At 38.8% G+C, this 23,347-nt stretch overlaps 1 protein-coding gene across 1 annotated transcript in view; it reads left to right on the top strand.

The window, feature by feature from the left end:
* Positions 1-23,347, top strand: part of Gns (glucosamine (N-acetyl)-6-sulfatase) — a 40,144-nt gene that overhangs the window by 6,631 nt on the left and 10,166 nt on the right. The window contains exons 3-11 of the mRNA XM_047551076.1: positions 2,633-2,839; positions 4,806-4,871; positions 5,299-5,397; positions 7,211-7,378; positions 9,108-9,190; positions 10,154-10,272; positions 13,074-13,177; positions 19,339-19,440; positions 22,905-23,012. Of these exons, the coding sequence (XP_047407032.1) occupies positions 2,633-2,839; positions 4,806-4,871; positions 5,299-5,397; positions 7,211-7,378; positions 9,108-9,190; positions 10,154-10,272; positions 13,074-13,177; positions 19,339-19,440; positions 22,905-23,012 (1,056 nt within the window). The remainder of the gene's footprint in view (positions 1-2,632; positions 2,840-4,805; positions 4,872-5,298; positions 5,398-7,210; positions 7,379-9,107; positions 9,191-10,153; positions 10,273-13,073; positions 13,178-19,338; positions 19,441-22,904; positions 23,013-23,347) is intronic.

Below are 23,347 nucleotides of genomic sequence, written 5' to 3'. Positions count from 1 at the left end.
TTAGGAGCCATACATATAACCCAGTAAGTGGTAGTCTAGGAATGGAAGGATTGCTTAATACCAGGAAATCTGCACAGTGTAACAGTATTAGACCTAAGAGAGCATAGATTCTAGAACCAGACTGCCTAGTTTTGAATACCTGTTCATTTATGTACCTCTGTAACCTTGGGTGAGTTATTTAACCTCTGGTTCTTGGTTTCCCCATTTGTAAATAGTTAACCAAAATCTATCTTAGGATTATTGTTCAGTGAGTCAGTGCATGTAAAGCTACATGATGTTGGGTTTTCCATTGTCTGTCTACATGATATCAGTAGTTGAAAGAAGGAAAGTTAATCCTTTTTTTGTTGTTGCTGTTGTAGACTAACACAATACCTTTATTTTTATGTGGTGCTGAGGATTGAACACAGTGCCTCACACACGCTAGGCAAGCACTCTACCACTGAGCCACAGCCTAGTCCCAGGAAAGTTAATCTTGATATTTGAAAGCTCTCTGAAATTTTAGCATCCTTTCCTGGTAACCTTAAATTGTTAGAATATATCCTTACAACGATGCATATTTCAAATAACTAGCACACTTAATACTAAAGGTGAGAAACTTAGGACATTGTTTAGAATGAGACAAAGACAATAATATTTTATGTTCTGGACTGTCTAGTCACCATCATAAGTCTAGATTGAAATAAATTTGAACTATTAGAAGTCAAAAATATTTCCACTCTTGTATTTTTGACCTAGAAAACAGAATTGTTTGAAATTATTGTGTGTGGTGCTGGGGATTAAACCCAGGATCTCATTCATGCTAACCAAAGCACTGAGCTACATTCTAAGCCTTTTATTTTTTGACACAGGGTCTCATTAAGTTGCCCAGGCTGGCCTTCAATTTGTGATCCTCCTGAGCAGCTGGGGATTACAGGTGTACACCACTAAACCTGGCAAGAAAACTTGGTAAATTAATAGAATTCAGTAAGGTGGAAATGAAAAAGTAAAAATAACTTTTCTTCTGTATGAGTTAGAGAAGTAGAAGGGGGCTGGGGAGATAGCTCAGTTGGTAGAGTGCTTGCCTTGCAAGTACAAGACCCTGGGTTCGATCCCCAGCACCGCAAAAAAAAAAAAAAAAAAGAGTTAAAAATGAGTTAGAGAAGTAGAAGAGATCTTATTCATAATAGCAGTAAAATATAAACACTCTAGGAATAATCTGGTGATGTCCAGAATGGTTTAAGACCTATATAAAGTCATAGTACTTAACAAAAGATAAAAATACTTACATAGATATATACAACATTTTCTGTGGTAAGACACTTAAATTTGTTCTAATCAGAATCTCCACAAGACTTTTTCTAGACTCAAATGATTCCAAAAGTTATCTGGAAGGCTGGGAGTATAACTTAGTGGTAGAGCACTTGCCTAGCATGTGCAAGACCGTGTATTTGATACCCAGTAATAACACATGTAATTATCTGGAATGATAAATAGGTAATAACAATAAAGCTATTTTATTTTTGATACTGGGGATTGAACCCACAGTCTTGTGCTTGCCAAGCTCTCACCCCACCACTGAGTTATACTCTTGGAGGTTTTTTTTTATTTTGTTTTGTTTTGGTTTTTTGAGGAAGAAATTTACCATACATTAAAATGTGATTTGGAGATACAGTAAGCAGTGTGATAATGACCATAAAATAGGTCAGAAAACATAAAGGGAAAGAATTAAGAATTGCCACTGTTAAAATTACAGAAGTCAAATTAAGAGCAAAATAAAAAAGGGAAGTATTTGTAATGTGACTAAATCTTTGTTTACTGCAAATCTTAAGTTACAAGAGGCCAAAGTCCAGGAGGAAAAAATGAGCAAAGCACATAAACTAACTCTTCACATAGACAATTGGTCACTGTGCATGTAGATAACACTCTTCCTCAGCAGTATTTTAAAAATGCCAGTCTGGGCTGGGGGTGAAACCCAGTGGCAAAGCACATGCTTAGCATGTGCAGGGTCCTGGTTTAATCCTCATCACAAAGCTAAATCCAACTTGAAAAGCCAAAAAAAAAAAAAAAAACCCCAAAAAAACTAATTATTTAAAAGGAACAGTATCCAATGTCGGCATGAATATATTTGATCATCCCTTTCCTGCTGGTGTTAGTTTTAACTTCAATAAAGTGGTTTATTGGGCAGAAAGGAAAAAGGTTGTTGATAGTAGATCAGGAAACATAAGACAGGTAGGGGGAATCCAGTGTGGAAAGTGTTAGAAGAAATGTGTAAAGCTACAGATGAACCTGAAAAGGAACCTCTGCTCAGCTAAGATTCCAGTAGCCTTCTTTGTCTTTGGTTAAGACCTTACTCTTGCCAAGTAGTGTTCCTTGCATATGAATATTATTTCTTTGGCAGACAAGATGAGAATTACTCTTATTCTTCAGACAGAAACCAAATGAAAAATAAATTCTCTTGGTTTGTCTTACCTGTTTTGGTGTCTGCATTATGTGACTTAAAGCGGCTCCACTGTACATCATATGTAAAGAAAATCTCTGTTCCATGAGAAATTAAAATTTTGAAGTTGAGTATTGAGAAGCTTCCTTTTATTGTCTTTAGAAGTGATGAAAACTTCATCATTCTTGTTTAACTGTGTTTTGCTTCTATTTGCAGTATGTGCCAAGTGCTCTGTGCTGCCCCAGCAGAGCCAGTATCCTGACAGGGAAGTACCCACATAATCATCACGTCGTTAACAACACTCTAGAGGGAAACTGTAGTAGCAAGTCTTGGCAGAAGATCCAAGAACCAAATACGTTTCCAGCAATCCTCAGATCAATGTGTGGTTATCAAACCTTTTTTGCAGGGAAATATTTAAATGAGGTATGTTGAATAGCCTGTTCTTTTTTTCCCCCCTTCTAACAGCTTTTTCAGTGTTAATTGATATTTGCAATAATTTCTATTTTTTCAATAGTGTCAATTCAAGTCATGTTACAGGGTTGGGGTGTGTGTTGTTTTTTCCTCATCTGCCCATGGAATTCAGGAACCTGTGTACATGTTTCGGGTACTGTAATTTCTCTTCCTTTAAATAATCCTAGAAGCATTTATTTTAAAATTGTCCTAAGACTGCCATTGTCGGTTGCATCTTCCCTTTTCCGCAGGACTTCTGCTTGTTGTGTGGCTGTATCTTTTCTTTCCATTTCCCCTTTATTAGGATCAGAATGAAGAATTTTTTTCCTTTTAGGTTTTTTTCCTCACATTTCTTAAAATCTTTTCCGAATTATAACAGTTGAATACTTCCAACCTGAGAAGTGAGAACAGATTGTGGAGAGACCGTAATAAAGGGAAAGTACCCAGAATCTGGGGCAGTCAGACCATTATAATGACTGAGTGGTTGGTGTGCTGGCCTCAGGCCTGTATAGAGTGATACCTCATTGTGACCTGTTGGGACCAGGTTTCGTGGCCTCAGGTCTACTACATTGGCCTTAGCTTTTAGTCAAAGACCAGGCTTAAAATAGTGTACTTGGGGGCTGAGGCTATAGCTCAGTTGGTAGAGTGCTTGCCTTGCAAGTACAAGGCTCTGGGTTCAATCCCCAGCACCACAAAAAAAAAAAAAAAAAAATAGTGTAATTGGTGATATTTGGGGTTAGCTTTCAGAGTTAGCTTAGGAATGCAGAACAAAGAAAAGATGTACGTTTTCTTATACTTTATCTGTGGTTGCTAGAGGTCTTAAATATCTGTCCTGAATTTTCTGCTAGTTTGCTTCTTCTCCCCAGTAGTTAGGGGGATCTGCAGTCTTGCGGGTTTAAAGGAAAAAATCAGTTTGAAAGAATTGAGAAATAGGAAATGTGGTGTGATACTCAGTTATGGTGTTGGTGTGTGTCATAAAGGGAATATATGCTTCTTTGAATATTGCAGGTCATCTGAGTATATGAAATTAGGAGAAAGCTTTTTGGTACAGAGAGATAGTTCTCAGGAATTCTGCCTTAAATAGGCAGTTTTAAAACTTATTGAGGGACTGGAACTGTAGCTCAGTGGCAGAGTGCTTGCCTATCACATGTGAGGCACTGAGTTCCATCCTTAGCACCTCATAAGAAAAATAAAGGTATGATGTACAACTACAAAAAAATTTTTTTAAAACCTGTTGAAATAAGGTGGGAATGGTCTATGGTCTCTTCACTTATTCATCTCATCAGATAAGATGTGCTCCAAAAGTAGATTTCATCAGGGCAACTGAGGTAATAGACAAGATAGCTCAGTCTAATTCTTTTTGCTGTTATTAGCCACCGAGTCAGTTGGACCATTCATTCTGTGCCATCGTGGCTCAGTACTCCTGAATAGGTCATGTAGGGTAGGCTACATGGACTTTTTCTGTAGCGGACTATATAGTACAGGTTTTAGGCTCTGCAGGCCACACTTCTCTGTTGGCAGCTTGCCTGCTGTGCCGCCACTGTAGCAAGAATGCAGCCGTAGATACTACATAAGCAAATGAGCATGGCTGTGTTCAAATAAAAGTCTGTCACTGAAATTTGAATTTCCTGTAACTGTCGCATTTCGCAAAATATTTTCCTTTTGATAGTTAAACTTTTAAATGGTTAAAAAATTTTAGTGTTTTAACCATACAAAACAGTTGGGAGGCCATATTTGGCCCACTGGCTATGGTTTGCCATTTTAGCTTAAGAAGTTCCTAGGATTATAGAGTTCTTCACTTTTTTATTAGTCTGTGTGTTGAGGGAAATTGAGCACCTATTCTGTGTCAGGCACTGTCTAAAAAGATTCAAAATTTCAGGTTCTTTATGGTCTGGTCATGTCTGAGGAGTTCTAATGTCTTACTTGTCTGTCTTTTCAGTATGGAGCTCCAGATGCAGGTGGACTAGAACATGTCCCTCTGGGCTGGAGCTATTGGTATGCTTTGGTAAGTGATTATTAAAGTCAGTGCCAATTACACACAGCCCTCCTGATTCAAAATACTTACTCTCTAATTTAACCCTGATACCAACATAACTTTTTCTGCTTCTGCTTAATTGTTTTGTCTCCTTAAAAAAGTCTGTTGACTGGTGAGTCACTCCATTCTGGGATGTTTTTCTTGCATTACAGAGGGTTTAGCAATGTAGTTTGCTGTTCTTCCTGGTCCGCTTTTGACTTTTAAAGTAGAACAAATTATTGAAACCATGCTAGTCTTTGATAAAACCCTTGTCAGAAAAATCAATTAAATATTTACATGAGTAATTCCCTTTTTTTGTCTTATTGCTTTTTTAAATAGTACAGTTTAGCCCAACATAGGTTTAGTTCTTCATTTTGTGTTGACCTCATACCAAATTTTACTTTCCCCTTTTAAATAGGAAAAGAATTCTAAATATTATAATTACACCCTCTCTATCAATGGGAAAGCACGGAAACATGGCGAAAATTACAGTGTGGACTACCTGACAGATGTTCTGGTGAGTGGATTAAGGCTCTACCTAGAAAACCACTAGTCTTGTTTGTGTCAGGTGACATAAATGTGTAATGTTGTGGTCTACCTGCCAAAGAATATGTCCTACTGATTAAAAATTCTAAGGGTGTTTTTCTTATATTCTTGAAATTCTAGCAACAAATTCCTTTTCCAAAGGGTAAGCACTAAGACCTTTGTTAGGGGTTCCCTTTTTTTTTTTTTTTTTTTTTTTTTTTTTTATATATATAGCTGTACTTTGGATTGAATGTTCACTCTGCCACTAAGCTACACCCCAACCCTTTTACTTTGACACAAGGTGTTGCTAAATTGCCCAGGCTAACCTTGAACTTGTGATCTTTCTGCCTCAACCTCCCAAGTAGTTAGGATTGTAGGTGTGTGCCACTGTGCTCCACTGGGGATCCCACTCTTGGCCCCAAGCTAGAAGGTGGTAACTTCATAGGCCTCTGCGTAGGTGGAGGCATAGAGATGTTCCGTGGTCATTGTGTGCATAAATCACTGAAAGGTGAATTTGGGACTTCACTGTTCTGAAGTATCCTTAATGGAAATACTTCATAGTGCATTTATTCACCAAATGGGTCAGCACCAAGCACAGTAGGCATTTTGTAGTAAGTGAAGCAAAGTCTATTCTGTGGAAGGTAACTTGTGGCAGAATTTATTTATGCTATGTGTGTGGGCATATACACATGTTCATTTGTTGCTTCATTAGATAATAGAGAAATAAGGGTGGGAGGCTACTAGGTAGGTAACATTAAGCATCTAAAGGAGTCGAGAGTGAGCTATCCCTCAGGGGAAAGAATGCCACAGGCAAGAGGAACAGTGAGTGTGAGAGCCCTGATTGAGCAGGAATACCCCTGGCACATCTGAGAAACCACAAGGAAGCTGATAGAGGTCAAGTAAAGTAAGTGGATGGGAAGGTGATAGGAAGTAGATGTCTTCAGCATGTTGAGCTAGTGTTAGGAACAAATGAAGGTGTGAATCAGAACAATGAAAAACAGCATCTATGTGGGGTGCTTTCATTCTCATAAAGGATCTCCTGATAAGCAAATGAAATATGTAAATCTACGTAAGTTAAAATTCTGGGGTGACATGTTTGTTTTGGCCTTTACTTTTGGTGCCAAGGATTGAACCTAGGCTTTGTGTGTGCTAAGCAGCTGATATACCACTAACCTACATCCTCAGTCCCAGGATTTGGGTTTAATATTCATTTAGTTCAGCTACTTCAGCTCTTCAGCTGGCATACTTGACATCTACTTTCTACCTATTTTCATAAGGTTATGGTAACTTTTTTTTTTTTTTTTTTTTTTTTTTTTTTTTGCGGTGCTGGGGATTTGAACCCAGGGCCTTGTGCTTGCAAGGCAAGCACTCTACCAACTGAGCTATATCCCCAACCCAGGTTATGGTAACTTAATTTACCTTTCCCACTTTTGAGAATTAAATTTATTCTCTTATATTCTTGACGTCATCAAATGTATATATGCTGTTTCATTTATGTAAATTAATACCAAAATGACCAAATTATTTCGTTCCATATGGGTAACATAACAATTTCTAGATCATGTAAACTCATCAAGACCTCTCAGTTGCTTTTTTATGATGGTATGCTTTTCAGTTTTTTAAATATTGCCTAAAAACCAAATGTTGTGTTCCAACAGCATGCTTGCACATGACCATGAAATAAGATCATGCACTGAGATGTACAACTAAGATAACCTTGTACTCTCTGCCCACCAGAGGACATTTTATCTATTAAGTACTGAATTGTTGGGTACGGTAGGAGGTGACATATCTTTGTAATGCAGGCTAATGTCTCCTTGGACTTTCTGGACTACAAATCCAACTCTGAGCCATTCTTCATGATGATCTCCACTCCAGCACCTCATTCACCTTGGACAGCTGCACCTCAGTACCAGAAGACTTTCCAGAATGTGTTTGCACCAAGAAACAAGAACTTCAATGTCCATGGAACGGTAGCCTCCTTAACCCTTGAATTTAAGCCATACTCAGTATAAGTAATAGTATAGAAAATCTTTGAGCCATGTAGTAGATTTTCTTTCAACATCTTTTAGGGGTAACACACCTCTCCCTAGCTCAACAGGTAGTATAGACTTGCTTCACAGGTACAGATAAGGTACCTGCCACACATCCAGGGAGCAGCTAAGGAATCTGTGGGAAATGGTAAAGAATGCCATCTTCTCTGATTACAGGAGTGTCACTCAGGCTTTTCTAGGAACCTGTGGGTTGGCTTTCCTCCCTCCTGGCAATGTCTGAGACATGTCCCAGGGGATGTCCCCACCTCACCCCAAAACTCACTGGTCGAAGGCATAGAAAGAACAGGGGTGACACAGTGCCATGTGCTTTGGAAAGGAAATTGAGTGGGGGGGGGGGGGGAAGCCAACATAGGAGACATGATTACAGGCCACAGCAACCCAAATATTTGCCTCATGTGCCAGTTAACTATATCTTTCTCTCAGTCTTAAGTTGTTGCATTGCCCTGTTTTCCTACCCAGGATATTCACTGTCCTAGGCCCTGGGAAAGATCCTATCATAGCATTTCTTTAGTTAATAGGTTATACTTCCCTTGGCCCAAGGTATGGGCAGTTCCTGGTTCAAAGTCAGAAGGTTTCCACTGCCTCATATCTGTTCCCCAGAAATCATAATTGCTTTATAAGGTTGTAGAGGGAATGAGTCTTGAATTCAGACCCAATACTACCAATTTCTGGCTGTGAGATGAGCAAGACACCTTTAAATGGAAGATCCCAGTCCCTCTTGAAACTATGGTGAGGATTACAGACATCTGGCACTCTTCCTGACACGCTGTATGTAGGCTTATCTTGTTGAATGATTTTTGAAGCTGAGTGACCTGGGTTTTAAACTGAAGAGGTATTTTCAATTTGTTTTCAAACAGGAGTTCATTTAAGTTACCATGACTGATAAGTTTGGAAACTTGGGATTAAATTAGTCATTTTGTTTCATCGCTGACCAAAAATAATAAGTAAAAGTTATTCTGTTACACTCCAGAATTGTGTGGTTGAATGTGAATTTCCAGAAGGGAAGGATATATTATATAGCATTTCTCAGACTTACTAACTAAAAAGCACTTCTGAGGAGTATGATTTGGTAGATGCTAACTTAGAATACTGTGAATAGACAGGAGAGAATTAATAGTATATGAGAAGTTTTTGCTTAAAAATATGACTTTCATTTGGATGACTCCTCCAGATTTGGACTTGAAGTTTTAAGAAACTGCTGTGATAGGATTTTCCCCAAGGATCTAGTGCAGTGAATATCTTGGGCACGAAAATAGAGGGCAATGAAATAACTCATTCAGCAAAACTTAGAGAACGGTAAAGTTAATATTAACCTGTTTAGAATTATAATAGTTATAAATGTAATCCCATGTTAGCTAATGGTTTCCCAATGATGTTCACTAAAGTCTTTTATTAATGTTGCTAATAAAGGAGCTAAGGCATTTTATAGCTTGGAAGGTGATGGGAAACTGAAGAGTGAGTGATGGAGTGGATCTGAGAGATTTCCTTTTTAGGAGTACAGGGGAAGGGAGAGAATCTGACGTTAAATGGGTTCAGTTAATTCCTTTTCCCTAAAATATGAAATGATCCTTTTTATTATCAACTTTAGTAATCTAGTAGTTTAACTATGGTGACTTGGTGTTAACCTTTTTTCCCTTCTAAATTTTAGAACAAGCACTGGTTAATTAGACAAGCCAAGACTCCAATGACTAATTCTTCAATACAGTTTTTAGATAATGCATTTAGGAAAAGGTAAGAACTGCTGCTTTTTCAGTCTGAGTAGTTTTAAGGACGGGTGACTATACCACATTGTCTTCAAAACAAAAACAGGGAAACAAATCCATGGGAAAAATGCTTTGGGGCATCTGCTGCATTAGAAGCATGCAGAGATACCTTTACATTTAGGTGTACAAGGTAGCCTTTGGCCCCCAAGACTAATTAAACCATCCATTTTTAGGACTTATTAAAGAATACTGCAAATTTAAACCATTCAGTTGATTTTTTTTTTTTTTCCTCCTTAAAGGAAGGTCATTTGGTGAGAACTCAACCCAAATACTGAGCAAAATATTTGCATTTGCTATTTGAAATTTCAAGACATTCTCAGTCAGTTTTTAAAAATCTATTATTTAAGGTTTATTTAGTTTAGACCAGAGGTCAGCAAACAGCTTCTGTAGGGCCAAAAATAAAAATAGTAAATATTGTAGGTTTGCAGACCACGTATTCTGTCAGAACTACTTAGTTCTGCTGTTACAGCATAAAAGCAGCCCTGGACAATGTGACTAAACTTGGCTGTGTTCCAATCAAACTTAAAAAGATAGACAGCTGTAGCCCATGGGCCTTAGTTTGCCAGGCCCTAGTTTAGATGACTAAACAATGTTGTATAATAGCACTATTTGAATTAATCTCTACTAATTGGTACTGAATTGAGAACTTTCCTTTCTTATTCTCCTCATCACCAGTGGTTGTAAAAGTAAAGCTAACTAGTTGTAAAAAGCCTCGTTTATTTCTTTGGAAATATTTAACTTAAGAAAATTTCAGAACATAATTCATCCCAAGGTCTTTGCTGTGGCAAAGTTTGGGGAATGGAGCTTTGGAATTTGAGTGTGTAGGGTTTTTTGGGAGGGACAGGTATTTTTGTTTTTGCCTGTCTTCCCCATATTGATAACCTGAGCCATTGCCCCTGAAATCCCTTTTCCACCCTCTGTTCACATCCAGGTGGCAAACTTTGCTCTCTGTTGATGACCTTGTGGAGAAACTGGTCAAGAGATTGGAATTCACTGGGGAGCTCAACAACACTTACATCTTTTATACCTCAGACAATGGCTATCACACAGGTAAGAGTCAGGTACTCCTGTCATCTTTGAGAGCATGTCTCCTTTTTCTACCCAGGAGAAAAAGTAGCCCTGGCAGGAATTCTAGTGCTTTAATACTTCGGGTTTGCCAGAGCAAGGGTCTTGCCCTCCGGACCCCCTTGCTTAGTGGGCTTGCCATTCTAAAGAAGAGAAACTAGGTTTTGTGATTCATATACTCAGGTAGTGGTCTGGGAACCAGAGCAAAAAAAGCATGATGGGCTGGTGGCAGGCTTTATGGAAACTGAACTTGGTTTTAAGGATAAGTGGGACTTAAAAAGTAGGGGTACTATATTCTTTACAGGAGGACCAAGAGAAGGTGGTCTTCACGGGGCACATTCTGTCTTGCTGAATTTTGGAATCTGGTTTTGGGGTGGTATTTATTTTTCAAAAACAGAGAATGAGTGGGCTGGGGAGATAGCTCAGCTGGTAGAGCGCTCGCCTTGCAAGCACAAGGCCCTGAGTTCGATCCCCAGTACCGCAAAAAAAAAAAAAAAAAAAAAAAAAAAAAAAAAACAGAATGAGTTAGCTATATGTCCTTGACTTTCATCCTTTCCGCTTGGATTTTTTTGTGTGTTTGTGCTAGGGATCGAATCCAGGGCCTCACATATACTAGGCAAGTGTTTTACCATTGAACTACATCCCCAGCCCATACTTGGACCTTCTGTCGTTTAAAAAAATAAATGTTTTGCCAGGTGCAGTGGTGCATGCCTATAATCCCAGTGACTAGGGAGGCTGTATAGGAGAATCGTGAGTTCAAAGCCAGCCTTAGCAACTTGATGAGACCCTATCTCAGAAAAGGGCTAAGATAAAGATGAATGAAGTTATGTCATTTGCCAGTAGATGATGGAACTGGAGACTATCATGCTGAGTGAGATAAGTCAGTCCCTAAAAACCAAAAACCAAATGTTCCCTCTGATAGGTAGATGCTAACACAAACAAAGTGGGGAAGGGAAATATAGAATTTCATTGGATTAGACAAAAGGGAATGAAGGGAAGGGAGCAAGAATAGGAATAGGAAAGACATAAGAATGAATTGGACATAATTTTCCTATATTCATGGATGAATACACCACCATTGTAACTACACATCATGTACAACCACAAGAATGAGAAGTTAAACTCTCCATGTATGTATAATATATCAAAATAACCACTGTCATGTATACCTAAAAACAAATTTTAAAAATTTTAAAGGGCTAGTGATGTGGCTCAGTGGTTAAGCACCTGTGGGTTCAATCCCTGGTACAAAAATAAAGAAATGTTTTTGCTTACTGGGCACACGGGCACACACCTGTAATCGCAGTGATTCAGGAGACTGAGGCAGGAGAATTGCAAGTTTGAGGTCAGCCTCAGCAGCTTAGCAAGATGGTCTCAAAATAAAATCTTAAAAAAGGACTGAGGATGTAACTTTGTGGTAGAACACCCCAGGTTAAATCCCCAGTACCACCATAAATATTTTCTTCTGTCTATAAATTTCCATTTAAAAGGAATTAACCTGAACATTGTGTAGGAGCAGATTTAATATTATATAATATATAGGCATTTAATGTGACTAATTCTAAACACTCAACAGAGAGATTAATAAAGCTCTGGGTATGGTGGCACATGCCTGTAGTCCCAGAATTTAAGAGGCTGAGGCGGGAATGTTGGAGCTCAGGAGTTTGTGGCTAAGCCTGGGCAACATGGCAAGATGCTGTCTTTTGGGGGAGGGTGGGGTGAGTATAGACTAATAAAATAACCTCATTATCCTGCTTAGGTTTTTAGTTTCATGTGACTATTCTTTTGTATTTTCTTAACCTCCCATGATTTTTCCTTTTTGCAAGAATGTTTTGAAACAATTCCCAGACCCTGTGATTCCACATATCAACATCTGATTGTGCATCCCATTTATTATATGTCATGTTCCAAACAAGGTCCACAAACTACCTTTTAGTTTTTAGATCTCCTAATCTCATTTGCTACTTGACTTACTGGGAGAAGTGGGTCTCTTATCCTGTAGAATAGCTCAGTCTGGATTTGGCTGCCATCTTGTAAGGTCTTCCCTTGTTTCATATCTACTCAGTATTTCCTTTAGTTTGGGTAGTGAGATCTGAAGATCTGCTCAAAATTCTCACTTGTAGGCAAGAGTACTTCCTCAGTGGTGCTGATGTGTATTTCTTGTTGTAACATGTCGTGAAACTCAGTGTCTGGCTGCCCACTTTGGGGATGCCAGTATTGACTGATGACCTAGGTGATTTCAGCCCAGGCCCTTCCTATTGAAGTTCCCATTGATGATTGTTGCTTAAATCCATCATTCCCTCAGACACAGATTGCAAAATGTTGACTTCATAATTCTGTCCTTTGCATTTACTTGCTGGACCTCTACTCATCAATTATTTGGTTATCTTGAAATGCAGTTCATTCAGGAAAAGTAGGATAAGTACTTTTGTCCCTTTACATTTGGCAGTATTTGGAGTATACTCTCCTGTTCTGATCAAGTTGAATACCATGCATATGTTTTTTATGTATTAGTGTTTTGGTTCTTTCCAGTTTTTTGTTGGTCTGCCCAGTTTGTCCTAATGTAAACTAGGGAGTCTCTTGTAGTTATGTGTTCAAACAAGATGAACTCAACTGTTTCTCCCGTCTTGTAATGAGAGAAACAGGCAAATTTAAACTTTCTATTAAGAGACCAGAATTAGAACAATTGTATTATTTTTTGTATTTGCAATTGACTAAACAAATGAAAGAGTCAGAGCTACATGTCTGACTTGGCTCCATTTTTACTTTATGCATTTTGTTTTCAGGACAGTTTTCTTTGCCAATAGACAAAAGACAGCTGTATGAGTTCGATATCAAAGTTCCACTGTTGGTTCGAGGGCCTGGGATCAAAGCAAATCAGACAAGCAAGGTAGGTGCCTAACAAACTGATGTTGTATACAGATAGGCAATTGACAGAAAATAAGGCAATTCCTTTCAAGAGGCGGGCTAGTGGGGTTCCTCCTATAAGGACAAAAGCTGATCAGTATAAGATCTTGTGTGTTTATGAAATAGTGATTATTTTTCAAATTACAAACAAACTCCCTGCCACCCTTTTTGTTTAATTTTTTATTTTTTTTAAACCAGGGGACCCTTAACCACTAAGCCGCATCCCCAGTCCTTTTTATTTGAGATAGGGTCTCACTAAGTTACTGAGTCTCTCATTTTACTTGCAATCCTCCTGCCTCAGTCTCCCAAGTTGCTGGGATTACAGCTGTGTGCCACTGTGCTTGGTTATTCAGTGTGTTCTACCAGTACATGTCACCTCAGAGTACACAGCTTTTGTCTGTCCTTTGAGACTAGATCTTTGCTTTGTCCTGAAGTGGTGCTCAAAAAATTGCCCTGAGAAATTTTGAAGAATAAATTGTACATATTTGGGCAGCATCCAGAAAGAGTCTTGTTGACTTACACAGTGTGGAATAGGGACCCAGCATCTGCATTTCTTTCCCTTTTAAGATTACAGATGATTCTGAGAGGCAGTCTGATTTGGTGCACAATTTTTCATGGGGCAGAACTCCTCAGGCTTTCCTATGTGCGTGAATCCCCTGGTCATCTTTCTAAAATGCAGTGGGTTTTTATTTTGTTTTTTTTGCTGTGATAGGGATTGAGCCCAGGGTCTTGGCTATAGTAGAGAAGCACTCTACCACTGGGCTACACTCCAAGCCCCTGAAATGCAGGTTCTGATTCTGTTTCTGATCAACTCCCATGACGTCTGCTGATGGTCTGACCTCACATTGAGTGTAAGACTGTGGAAAACATTTTCTGAGAATTGCCTCTTTCTGTGTGGAACTCTTCCTTACTAATGCCTTTCTGCTTCCCTGGTTCTCGCTCTGAGAACTGTCATAAAATAACACATTCTCCTCTATTCATTTGATTTCAATGTCTTTTTTCAAACTCAGTACCTAGCATGGAGGTACGCTGGAGATGGTGGGCATCTTGATCAGGAACACTTTCCTCTAGTGCTCAGGAAAAAACCAACATGCTTTGCCAGTTATGTCTTCTCTCCGTGAATCATGATTTCAGTCCCAGGTCTGTGAGATTGCAGAAAATAAGCAGATGCATAATTTAAGCTAAAATTGCAGAATGGGTTTCAAAATGGGCCAGACTTCATGGTCTTATTGGTTACTTTGGTTTAGTATGGGGATTTAATGTTGGTTCACTGTCTGTATCTTTCACTTATTTCCTGTTAAAATGCTCTTGGTGCTTTACTGTTAAAATTCTCTAAAGGGAAAATGGCTTTCATAAGTGGCGTTTGCATTTTCTTCTGGTCTGAAGACCTACATTCCTAAAGGCAGTTCATTTTCCACTACAAATTTCAGTGCCTTCTAAACAAGCCTCTTTTTTCAAAGGAGATAGGCAATTTGGGAAGGCTATTAAAAACCTTAAAACTGGGCTGGGGAGATAGCTCAGCTGGTAGAGTGCTTGCCTCGAAAGCACAAGGCCCTGAGTTCGATCCCCATTACCGCAAAAAAAAAACCTTAAAACTGTTTTATTGATGTTGTCATTTGGAGCTAATTGAGGAGACCATGCTAGCACTGTACATCTCTGAGAAGCGGGATTTCTAGGCCCACATAAAGCCAGTGAAGGAGGCTGAATGAGAACAGAGAAAGGTGTCAGACAGCTGCCTGTGGAATAAACTGTTCGTTCTTCTCAAGTTAACAGTCTTGTCAGATGTTAAAAATCAGAAACTTCACCTTCTCTAAGCAATCTAAATGAAGCCTGAATCCTAGAAAGCCATTTCAACAAGACCTTACATTTATTGCGTATATGTGCTATTCTAAATGTTTTATGTGAGTCGTCTCGGTTAAGTTTCAGTCTTATTAATGTGTGTACTATTATACCCATTCTACAGATGAAGAAACTGAGGTACAGAATTAATTGCTTTGCTTATGATTGCATAACTAAAAAGAACAGAGCCCTGCATTTGAACTCAAGAGATCTGGCTCCAGAGTCCATACTCTTAACCATTACCCTATAACTCAGTCAACAAGAATTTATTAAGTATCTTCCTCTGCTGGCACAGTACCCTAGAAAAGCCTCAAATGCAGCAAGGAGCAATGAGGGAGGATTGCTTCTTAAATGCCAGTGTGAGGGAGAGCCAGGTACTTTAGCTGGAGCAGTCAGTGTATACCTCTGAGGCATTTGAGCAGAGATGGGGCGGTTGAGAAGTATGTAGTCTGCTGAAAGAGCACTCTGAGAACAGTTAATGTGACAGCACAGACATCAGAATAAGCAAGGCTTGTTCAAGGGACAGAAGGTAGCATTTGTACTGAACAGCTTTCACTTCTAAGTGCAGCATCTCTCTCACCTCCTGTCCTTGGTATGACTACTTCTGTCTGGGATGGCCACCTCAGATCCCCTTCTCCTGACCAACTTACCTGTCCTCTGAGGCCTTGGTCTAACCCACCCCAGGAAGTTGCTTCAGACTCCTGCCCTTCGATAGGGTGATGCCTCTTCTGTGGGTTTCCAACTGGCCCCACACTTAACACTCCCCACTGAGTTTGTCTTTTGCTCAGATGTCCTAGGAAAGAGGAACTGTCTAAACTGAGTACCCAGCCCTTAACATACACTGGGCAACCTCCACATTAGTTGCATGAATTTTGCCAAGGTCATATAGTAAGTGACAGGACCAGAACTGACAGTGAACCGTGCCTATTCTCAGAATCCATGTTTGTCACATTGCTGTGCTGACAAATATAGTTGAAGTGTGAGATGCCTCAGTTCTCATCTAGCTCAAAGAACGTCAGGGATGTTCATGTGTTGGCAGCAGTGATTTCAGTGCCACTTGTTATGCTTGAGTGACACAGGGTTATACATTATTGTGCATGACGAGCTGAGCCATCACAGCCTGACAGCCCAAGAAGCTCACGTTTAGCTGACCGGTGGGCTTGGTTATGTATTGGCTGTTTGAGAGCAAGAGCAGGTGGTGTGTGGATGCCAGAGGTTGGTTAAAGTTTTCTCCACAGCTAAACATTAATCTAGCTGTAGATTGGTGATAGTTCCTCAAAAGAATTTTTAGAAAGAAGGCTAGTAGAACTAGAATGAGACAGCATGGTCCAGGGGAAACCAAACTGAACTGGGAGTCAAGACAGCCCATTGACTTTAAGACTTTGAACAAAATAAACCTCACTTTCCCCAGTTGCAAACTTGGGAGATGTTGTATCTCTGTTCTTGAGTGTAACTCGATGATACCCTGGCACCTTCCTTGTTAGAGACAGACAGGTCCCACTAGCACAGCCCAGCATAATGGGGGTTCTCTGGTTTCTCATGCACTTAGAGTGCCTTTTGCCAAATGAATCTGGAGTACTTTTAGGGTGCTTTGAGTCTTCTCTTTAGTAGCTCTATGTGAATTGTTTAATATCAGAGCTTCAGTTTCTGTCTGGAAACCTGACATGTGCTCCTGAGAGCCCATCACCTTGCTCTTTTCAGTAATTATACAGTGCTTTCTTTGTTCTAGAGTTGACATATCAACACATGATATCCCTGGATTTTATGCTCAGGGGTTTCTAGGGCTTCTGTTTGATCAGAATGCCAATGTACTTGAATCCTAAGAATCCCATACAAACTAAGAGATTGTGATGTATAAAATAATTGATTTTGGTGTTAGAAAAGCTTTCTCTGTTCTGATCTATAAATAAGTCTTTTTAAATTTATATTTAAAGACCATGTGATAAAAGCAATACCATTCTAGAAACTTGGAACCCTAATGTTTCAAGAGTTATTACCATGATAGTCCATCAAATCTGTTCTAATACTTCATTGTATAAAATCAGGTAGGTATAATTTTCTCTTGAATTCTTTACTCTAGTACTTGATGTTCCTTCTGCCGACAGTATGCAGATCTTGAGACTGTCTCCGCTTCTTAGGCAGAATCCTAGAATAGAAGAAAATTTGTCCTCCATATTTAGGCAAGAAGAAAGTGGCTTGGGATAACGTGTTTATGGAACTTGGGCCAAATCTTATTGATCCCTGATTTATACCAGAACTTAGAGATATTTCTCTCCATTGAGCAAAATACCATTAGAAAACGTCTCCCATCATACAGCTGCTAACTCCTGAGGCAGTTTTTGATGAGACTTATCCTAAGTGGATTCGGTGGAGTTTTTTTCCCCTGCTAGCAGTATTGGGGATCAAACCCAGGGCATAGCACATGCTAGGCTATTCCCTCTACCACAGAGCTACTGGAAAGTCCTTTTTTGTTATTTATTTTCAGAGAGGGTCTTGGTAAGTTACTAAGGCTGTCCTCAAACTTGAAATCATCCTGCCTCAGTCTCCTAAATGGCTGGGATTACAGGTGTGCACCACCACCCCTGGCTCTGTCCGTGGGTTTTATTATTTTGGTGATTACCCTTTTCCTTATAAAACTACCTTGGACATTTTAGTAGTGCCTATGGAACTAGCTTCACTCATTCATTCTGTGACTCTGAGATCAGGTCTCCATTTGTTTCTCTCCTGCCATGATCTCCCCCATATTCACCCCCAGACTTGCTGGCTGGGTCCCAAGCTGCTCAGTTTGCCTAGGGAACTTGGACTAGGAAAATTATCTTCAACAGTAGGTCTTGTGCAATCCCTCGAGACCTAGCTCTGTGAGGTTTTTTTCTCAGTGACATATGGATTATCTTTCCTTGAATTCTCTCTACTGAATGATAATTTCTGACAGCTACAGAGAGACGCTAATTGATTCAGAGCCAGGATGTGTATCACTTGCCCTCTGAGAGCCAATCCTGACCCACAGGAAACCTGACCCCTGAAGGATAATGTTCTGAAGATGTTTTCTTGCCTTTCATCATACTTTCAGTTTTGTTTTCAAATTTAAAGTGGAAGAGTTCTTTTTTTTTTTTTAAACCTCCCTTTTTGTCCTTTCCTTCTCAATAATTTTCAAAAAAATATTTCTTTTCAGCAAAAGATAGTTCTCCCAGTTCCCAGCTGTTATCTTTTTTCTCGTATTTCATTTCTGACTGTAAGATAGGTGAAGTACCACATAATAAGGGTTAAACATCCAGCACAGACTAAGTGCTCCGTAAGCTTTAATTCCCCCTTCTTGCCCCTGCTTTGCTTCCCTGCTGGGTTGTTCTCACCATCCTAAGGCCTTTTCCAGCCTGTGACCAAGTGACCTCTAGGCCTCCACGTAGGTTCTGTTTAGGCCTGGGCTGTTCCCTACAGTGACCACCAGCCACAGTGTGCTCATGAGCACTTTAATGTGGATAATTTAAATTAAAATGTTATCATTTGTAAAATACCAGATCTCAGAGACTTGATTCAAAAACACATGTAAAATCTCATGAAGTTTTTTAATTTTCCTTATCTGTTGGAATAATATATTGGGTTAAATATATATACAATGAATTTTGCCTATTTCATTTAAAGGCAGTTATTTTAGATTAAATAGGTGGTCTCTATCATATCTATATTAGAATATGCTGGTTTAGGTCCTGTGGAAGCATTGTATACAGAAGAAAAATACTCCTAATAAGGCAGGGTATAAATGTAAGACAATGTCTTTGATTTCTAGAGTGTTTAAAAACATCTGTTTTATACTGTGTAAGAAAACTTTTGTTGATACATTGAAGTTTCCTGCAGCCTTCAAAGCCTATCAACATGTTTTAGCAATGTTGCCACTTCGAAAAACTATAAAATAGGCTAATAATTCGCAGTGGTGCCAAGCATTCCACCTTTGAGGCATTTAAAAGTGTGAAGTCCAATTTGGTGAACCAATCTGAATAATCAAGTTGGAAAACACTTTATATAAAATCATGAGCCCAACACTCATGATTCATAACAAAGCAATTAGAGTCTGGGTGAAATAGATTTATAACTTCTCAGCAGCATGTATTACAAGCCTTATAAGTCTTTGTATTTTTTTAAGTTGTTAATTTGAATATGAGAATCTGTAAGATCAAAGTAAGAATGTGCAAAAGTTAATAGTGAGTAATATTTGTCTCAGATGGGTTGCCCGGAGAGAGCTTTTTAGTAGATGGAAAAGGAAGATGGGACCAGTTGTGTGCTAGATCGTTGTTTTCCTTGTTTTTACAGATGCTTGTTGCCAACATCGATTTGGGTCCTACTATTTTGGACATCGCTGGCTACAACCTAAATAAGACACAGATGGATGGGATGTCCTTATTGCCCATTTTAGTAAGTATAAAGCCCTAAATTAATTCTGAGCCAAAACCAAACTAGGTTTGAGGTTATGTGAAGACTTAAGCTAAAGCTTAAAGCTGTTAGATTTGCAGCATCAGAGAATGGGATTTTTCTGATCTTGTGGTGCAAGGAGTTTTCTTAAGGAAAAAGCTGACTGTACTACATGTAAACGTTAGCATAGTGTATCTTCCCCTTTCCCCATCTCTCCAAAAAACCACCACAAAGAAAGTTAAAATAGGTGACAAATTGAAAAAAAGTATTTGCGATGTATATGAAAAAGGGTAACTAATCCTAATGATTTCTTAGAAAGCAAAGATCAGTACTCCGGTAGAAAAATGGGCAAAAAAAAAAGTGACTAATTCACAGAAGAATTAGAAACGACCAAAGTAAGTGCAGAAAGATTGCTTTAGTGCTGATCAAAGAACAGCTTTACTGAAAGAGGCCTTTATCACCTTCAAACTTGTAAAGATTAAAAAGATTATTACCTAGGATTTGCAGAACTCTGAGAAATTGAAACTATGCATGCACTAGTCATAGAGGTGTAAGCAATATAACCTGTCAGGAAGCTAGTTTTAACAAGACATATCACTTCAGGATACACACATCTAGCAATTACATTTGAGAAATTATTCTAAGGAAACAAATCCATTCAAGAAGTCTTAAAGTACCTACTATGCCTGTCACTGTACAGGTCTATTATATATAAAAATGTACTTGAGCAGTATTAATAGAAGGAAGCTAAAAACTCAAATGCCCAGTAGGGAGCTGGTGAAATTGTGCAACAGTTAAAACGCAGAATATTAAAACAACACTAAATGACGTGCATCTGAATGCACTGACTTGGAAGACTGAACCACAGGGAGAAAAGGACAATTCACAACATCTCTTCCCCCATTAAAGTATGTGGGTACGTTCAAGCATAGAGAAGTTTGGAAGGGTCATCACTAGCATGGTTTAGTCATTATCATAGTTCTCTCTGAATCATAAAATTATAGGTGACTTTTATATATCTGAGTGTTAAAACTCAGTATAGGATTCATACAAGAATGAATGCAACTCACCTAAATTGTGAAACACAAAAGACCCCTGTGAAGCTACCACTCCATTTCAGAACTCAGTATTACTGGGCTGAAGATGTGGCTTAGTGGCAGAGCACTTGCCAAGTGTGCACAAGTGGATTGGATTCAATCCCCAGCACCAACAACAAACTAAAATCCCCTCAATAGTATCAATACTGGTGTTCCTCCCTATCTTTTGCCTGCCCCATAAGGATGGTTATTTTCCTGAATTTCATGGTTATTCTCTTGCTCTTATTTTTGAGAACTAGCATGTAGGTTTTCCTGAACAACATAACTAGTTTGGGTCTTATTTTGAGCTCTAAAAATGATACCGTACTGGATATATGCTGGAGCTATTAAAAATTCATTGTTATTGATTGGTCCATGTTGTTCACAGCTGCCTAATATTGTTTACATGCATCACAATTTATCTTTTGTCAGTGGGCAGTGCACCAAGGTTACAGGAACTGCACATGTTCATTTGTATAAATATGTGAATTTCAAAATGTTCATGTTGATTTATGTTCCCACCAGCATGTATGAGAATTCCCTTTGCTTCACATAAAACTCAGACAATTTTTTGCCACTCTAGTACGTGACGAGTGGTATTTGGAATCGTAGTATGTGGCCTCTGTGACTGACTGTTTTTACTGAGCTTATTTTCAAGGACCATTTGCACTGTAATTACCTCATTCCATTTTATTTCTAATATTCCATTGTATGAACATACTACTCCCTCCACTCGACAAATATACCACCCTTTATTTATCCATTTATCAGAGACATTTAGACTGTGTTTTTCCACTTTGTGCCTATTTTAAATAATGCTATATGAACAATTTGTATACAAGTTTTTGTGCGGATGCATGTTTTCATTTCTGAGTATTTCTCTGGGAGTAGAAATTGTTGGGTCATTTGGTAACTTTATGTCTAACTCTTTGAGGCACTTACCAGACTTAACCAAAGCTGCCACGCCATTCTCTGTATTTTCACCAGCAGTGTCTGAGGATTCCAGTTTTTCCACATCCTCACCAACAGTTGTGTTTTTTTGTTTGTTTGTTTTGTTTTGTTTTAATTGAAGTGGGTGTAAAGTGGTATCTCACTGCGGGTTTGATTTGCATTTCAGTAATGAATGATATTGAGCATCTTGTACGTTTACTGACCTTTCATGTGTCATCTTTTGAGAAATATCTATTCAGATCCTTTGCCCATTTTTTAATTGCATTATGGTCAGTGAATCATTGTGTGCCTTTTGTATTTCTTGCCTTGTGAAATGGACTTTTTCTGCACATTGTATTCTATTTGTGGCTTGTCCTTTCCCTGTATTAAGATATGAGAACGTAAGAGTTAAGTGTATACATTTCCTTTATTTTTTTGTACTGGGGAGAGGAACCCAGGGCACTTCATTACTGAGGTGAGTCCCAGTATTTTTTTATTTTGAGACAGGGCTTCTTCTCTGAGTTGCTGAGGCTGGCCTCAAACTTACAGTCCTCCTGCCTCAAGTCTCCTGAGTCGCTGGGCTTACAGGCTTGAACCATTGTGCTCAGCTATACATTTCCTTTTAATAGTTAGTATTCTTTGTTACTTATTTATAAAAATGCTCCTAAACTTTGAGGTCAGAAAGTAGTCTCCTTGATTTTTCTAAGTTGTATAGTTCTGCCTCTTGGATTCTAATCTTTGATGTCTCTAGAACTGGTTTTCTTGTATGTTTTGACTCAGATCTAGTTTCATTTTTTTTCTCTATAGATACTCATCTTTTCTGCCCAGTGGATCTATCCCTATACCAGTATAATTTTGACTTTTAAAACTGTTTCATTTTTTTTATGAAGTGTTCTGCTTCATCTTATGTGCTTTTGATACAAAACTTTCTAGCTGCTTTCCTTCCACACCACTAATGTGCAGTATAAATGAGTTCATGTATGTGTTGTAGCTTCATTCTGAGGAACTCTGAACCTGCTACAGTCCCGATCACACCAGCTCTGCTTAGTTTTCTTTCTTGTCCTCGTGCCTTTTAGGTTGTAAGTTTCTTGGTATAAGCTTACATAGAGCATATGAACAGTTATTGACTATGATCTGGACTTTGAGCACCTTGCACTGTGACTTTGATTCTTGCTTAGCTACTTTGTTGGTTTCCATTCCTGACCTGCTTCACAGAAAGTCTCGGAAGGGAACTATTCAAAGCATTTAATTATCACTTTAAAGGCTCTAAAAATGCCAAACATGCAACTCATTAACTTTTAGGTGTACCTATTTTAGCCACCCCTTTTAGTTACTGAATGAACAGTCCAATTAGTTTTGACTGCTAAGTCTCTCTTGGCAGTAAATACTGTTTTTTGTTTTTTTTTTTTTTTTTAATCATAGTCTGTATGCCTCACAGAAAGCAACTGTGCTCTTTTCCAGAGAGGTACCAGTAATTTTACCTGGCGATCAGATGTCCTGGTAGAATATCAAGGAGAAGGTCGGAATGTCACGGACCCAACATGTCCTTCCCTGAGTCCTGGAGTGTCTGTGAGTAGCAACTTGTGTTAGCCTCAACGGCTTTCTCACAGTGCAGCAAGGTGCTGCTTAGGGGTATACATATGGGAAATCTTCGTACGAATGCTACTCCTTGGTCACCTGACTGTGGAAAATTTGTAGATTGACAAAGGCAAATCAGGTAATCCTGAAAACGATGGTGCTGACCCATCACCAGAATGGGCACCTTGAATTCTTCCAATTTGTGTAACAAATGCGTGTATCTGCCCCGTTTTCTGACAGTGCCCTTTTCCTTGTTTCCCTGTTCCTCCAAATAGCAATACAGTTTTTATTAGGGATACAATCAGTGACTTCTGACAAGAGATGGG

This window comes from Sciurus carolinensis, chromosome 4 (genome assembly GCF_902686445.1).
Source record: "Sciurus carolinensis chromosome 4, mSciCar1.2, whole genome shotgun sequence".
NCBI lineage: Eukaryota > Metazoa > Chordata > Mammalia > Rodentia > Sciuridae > Sciurus > Sciurus carolinensis.
This window is presented reverse-complemented; position numbering and strand designations above follow the sequence as displayed.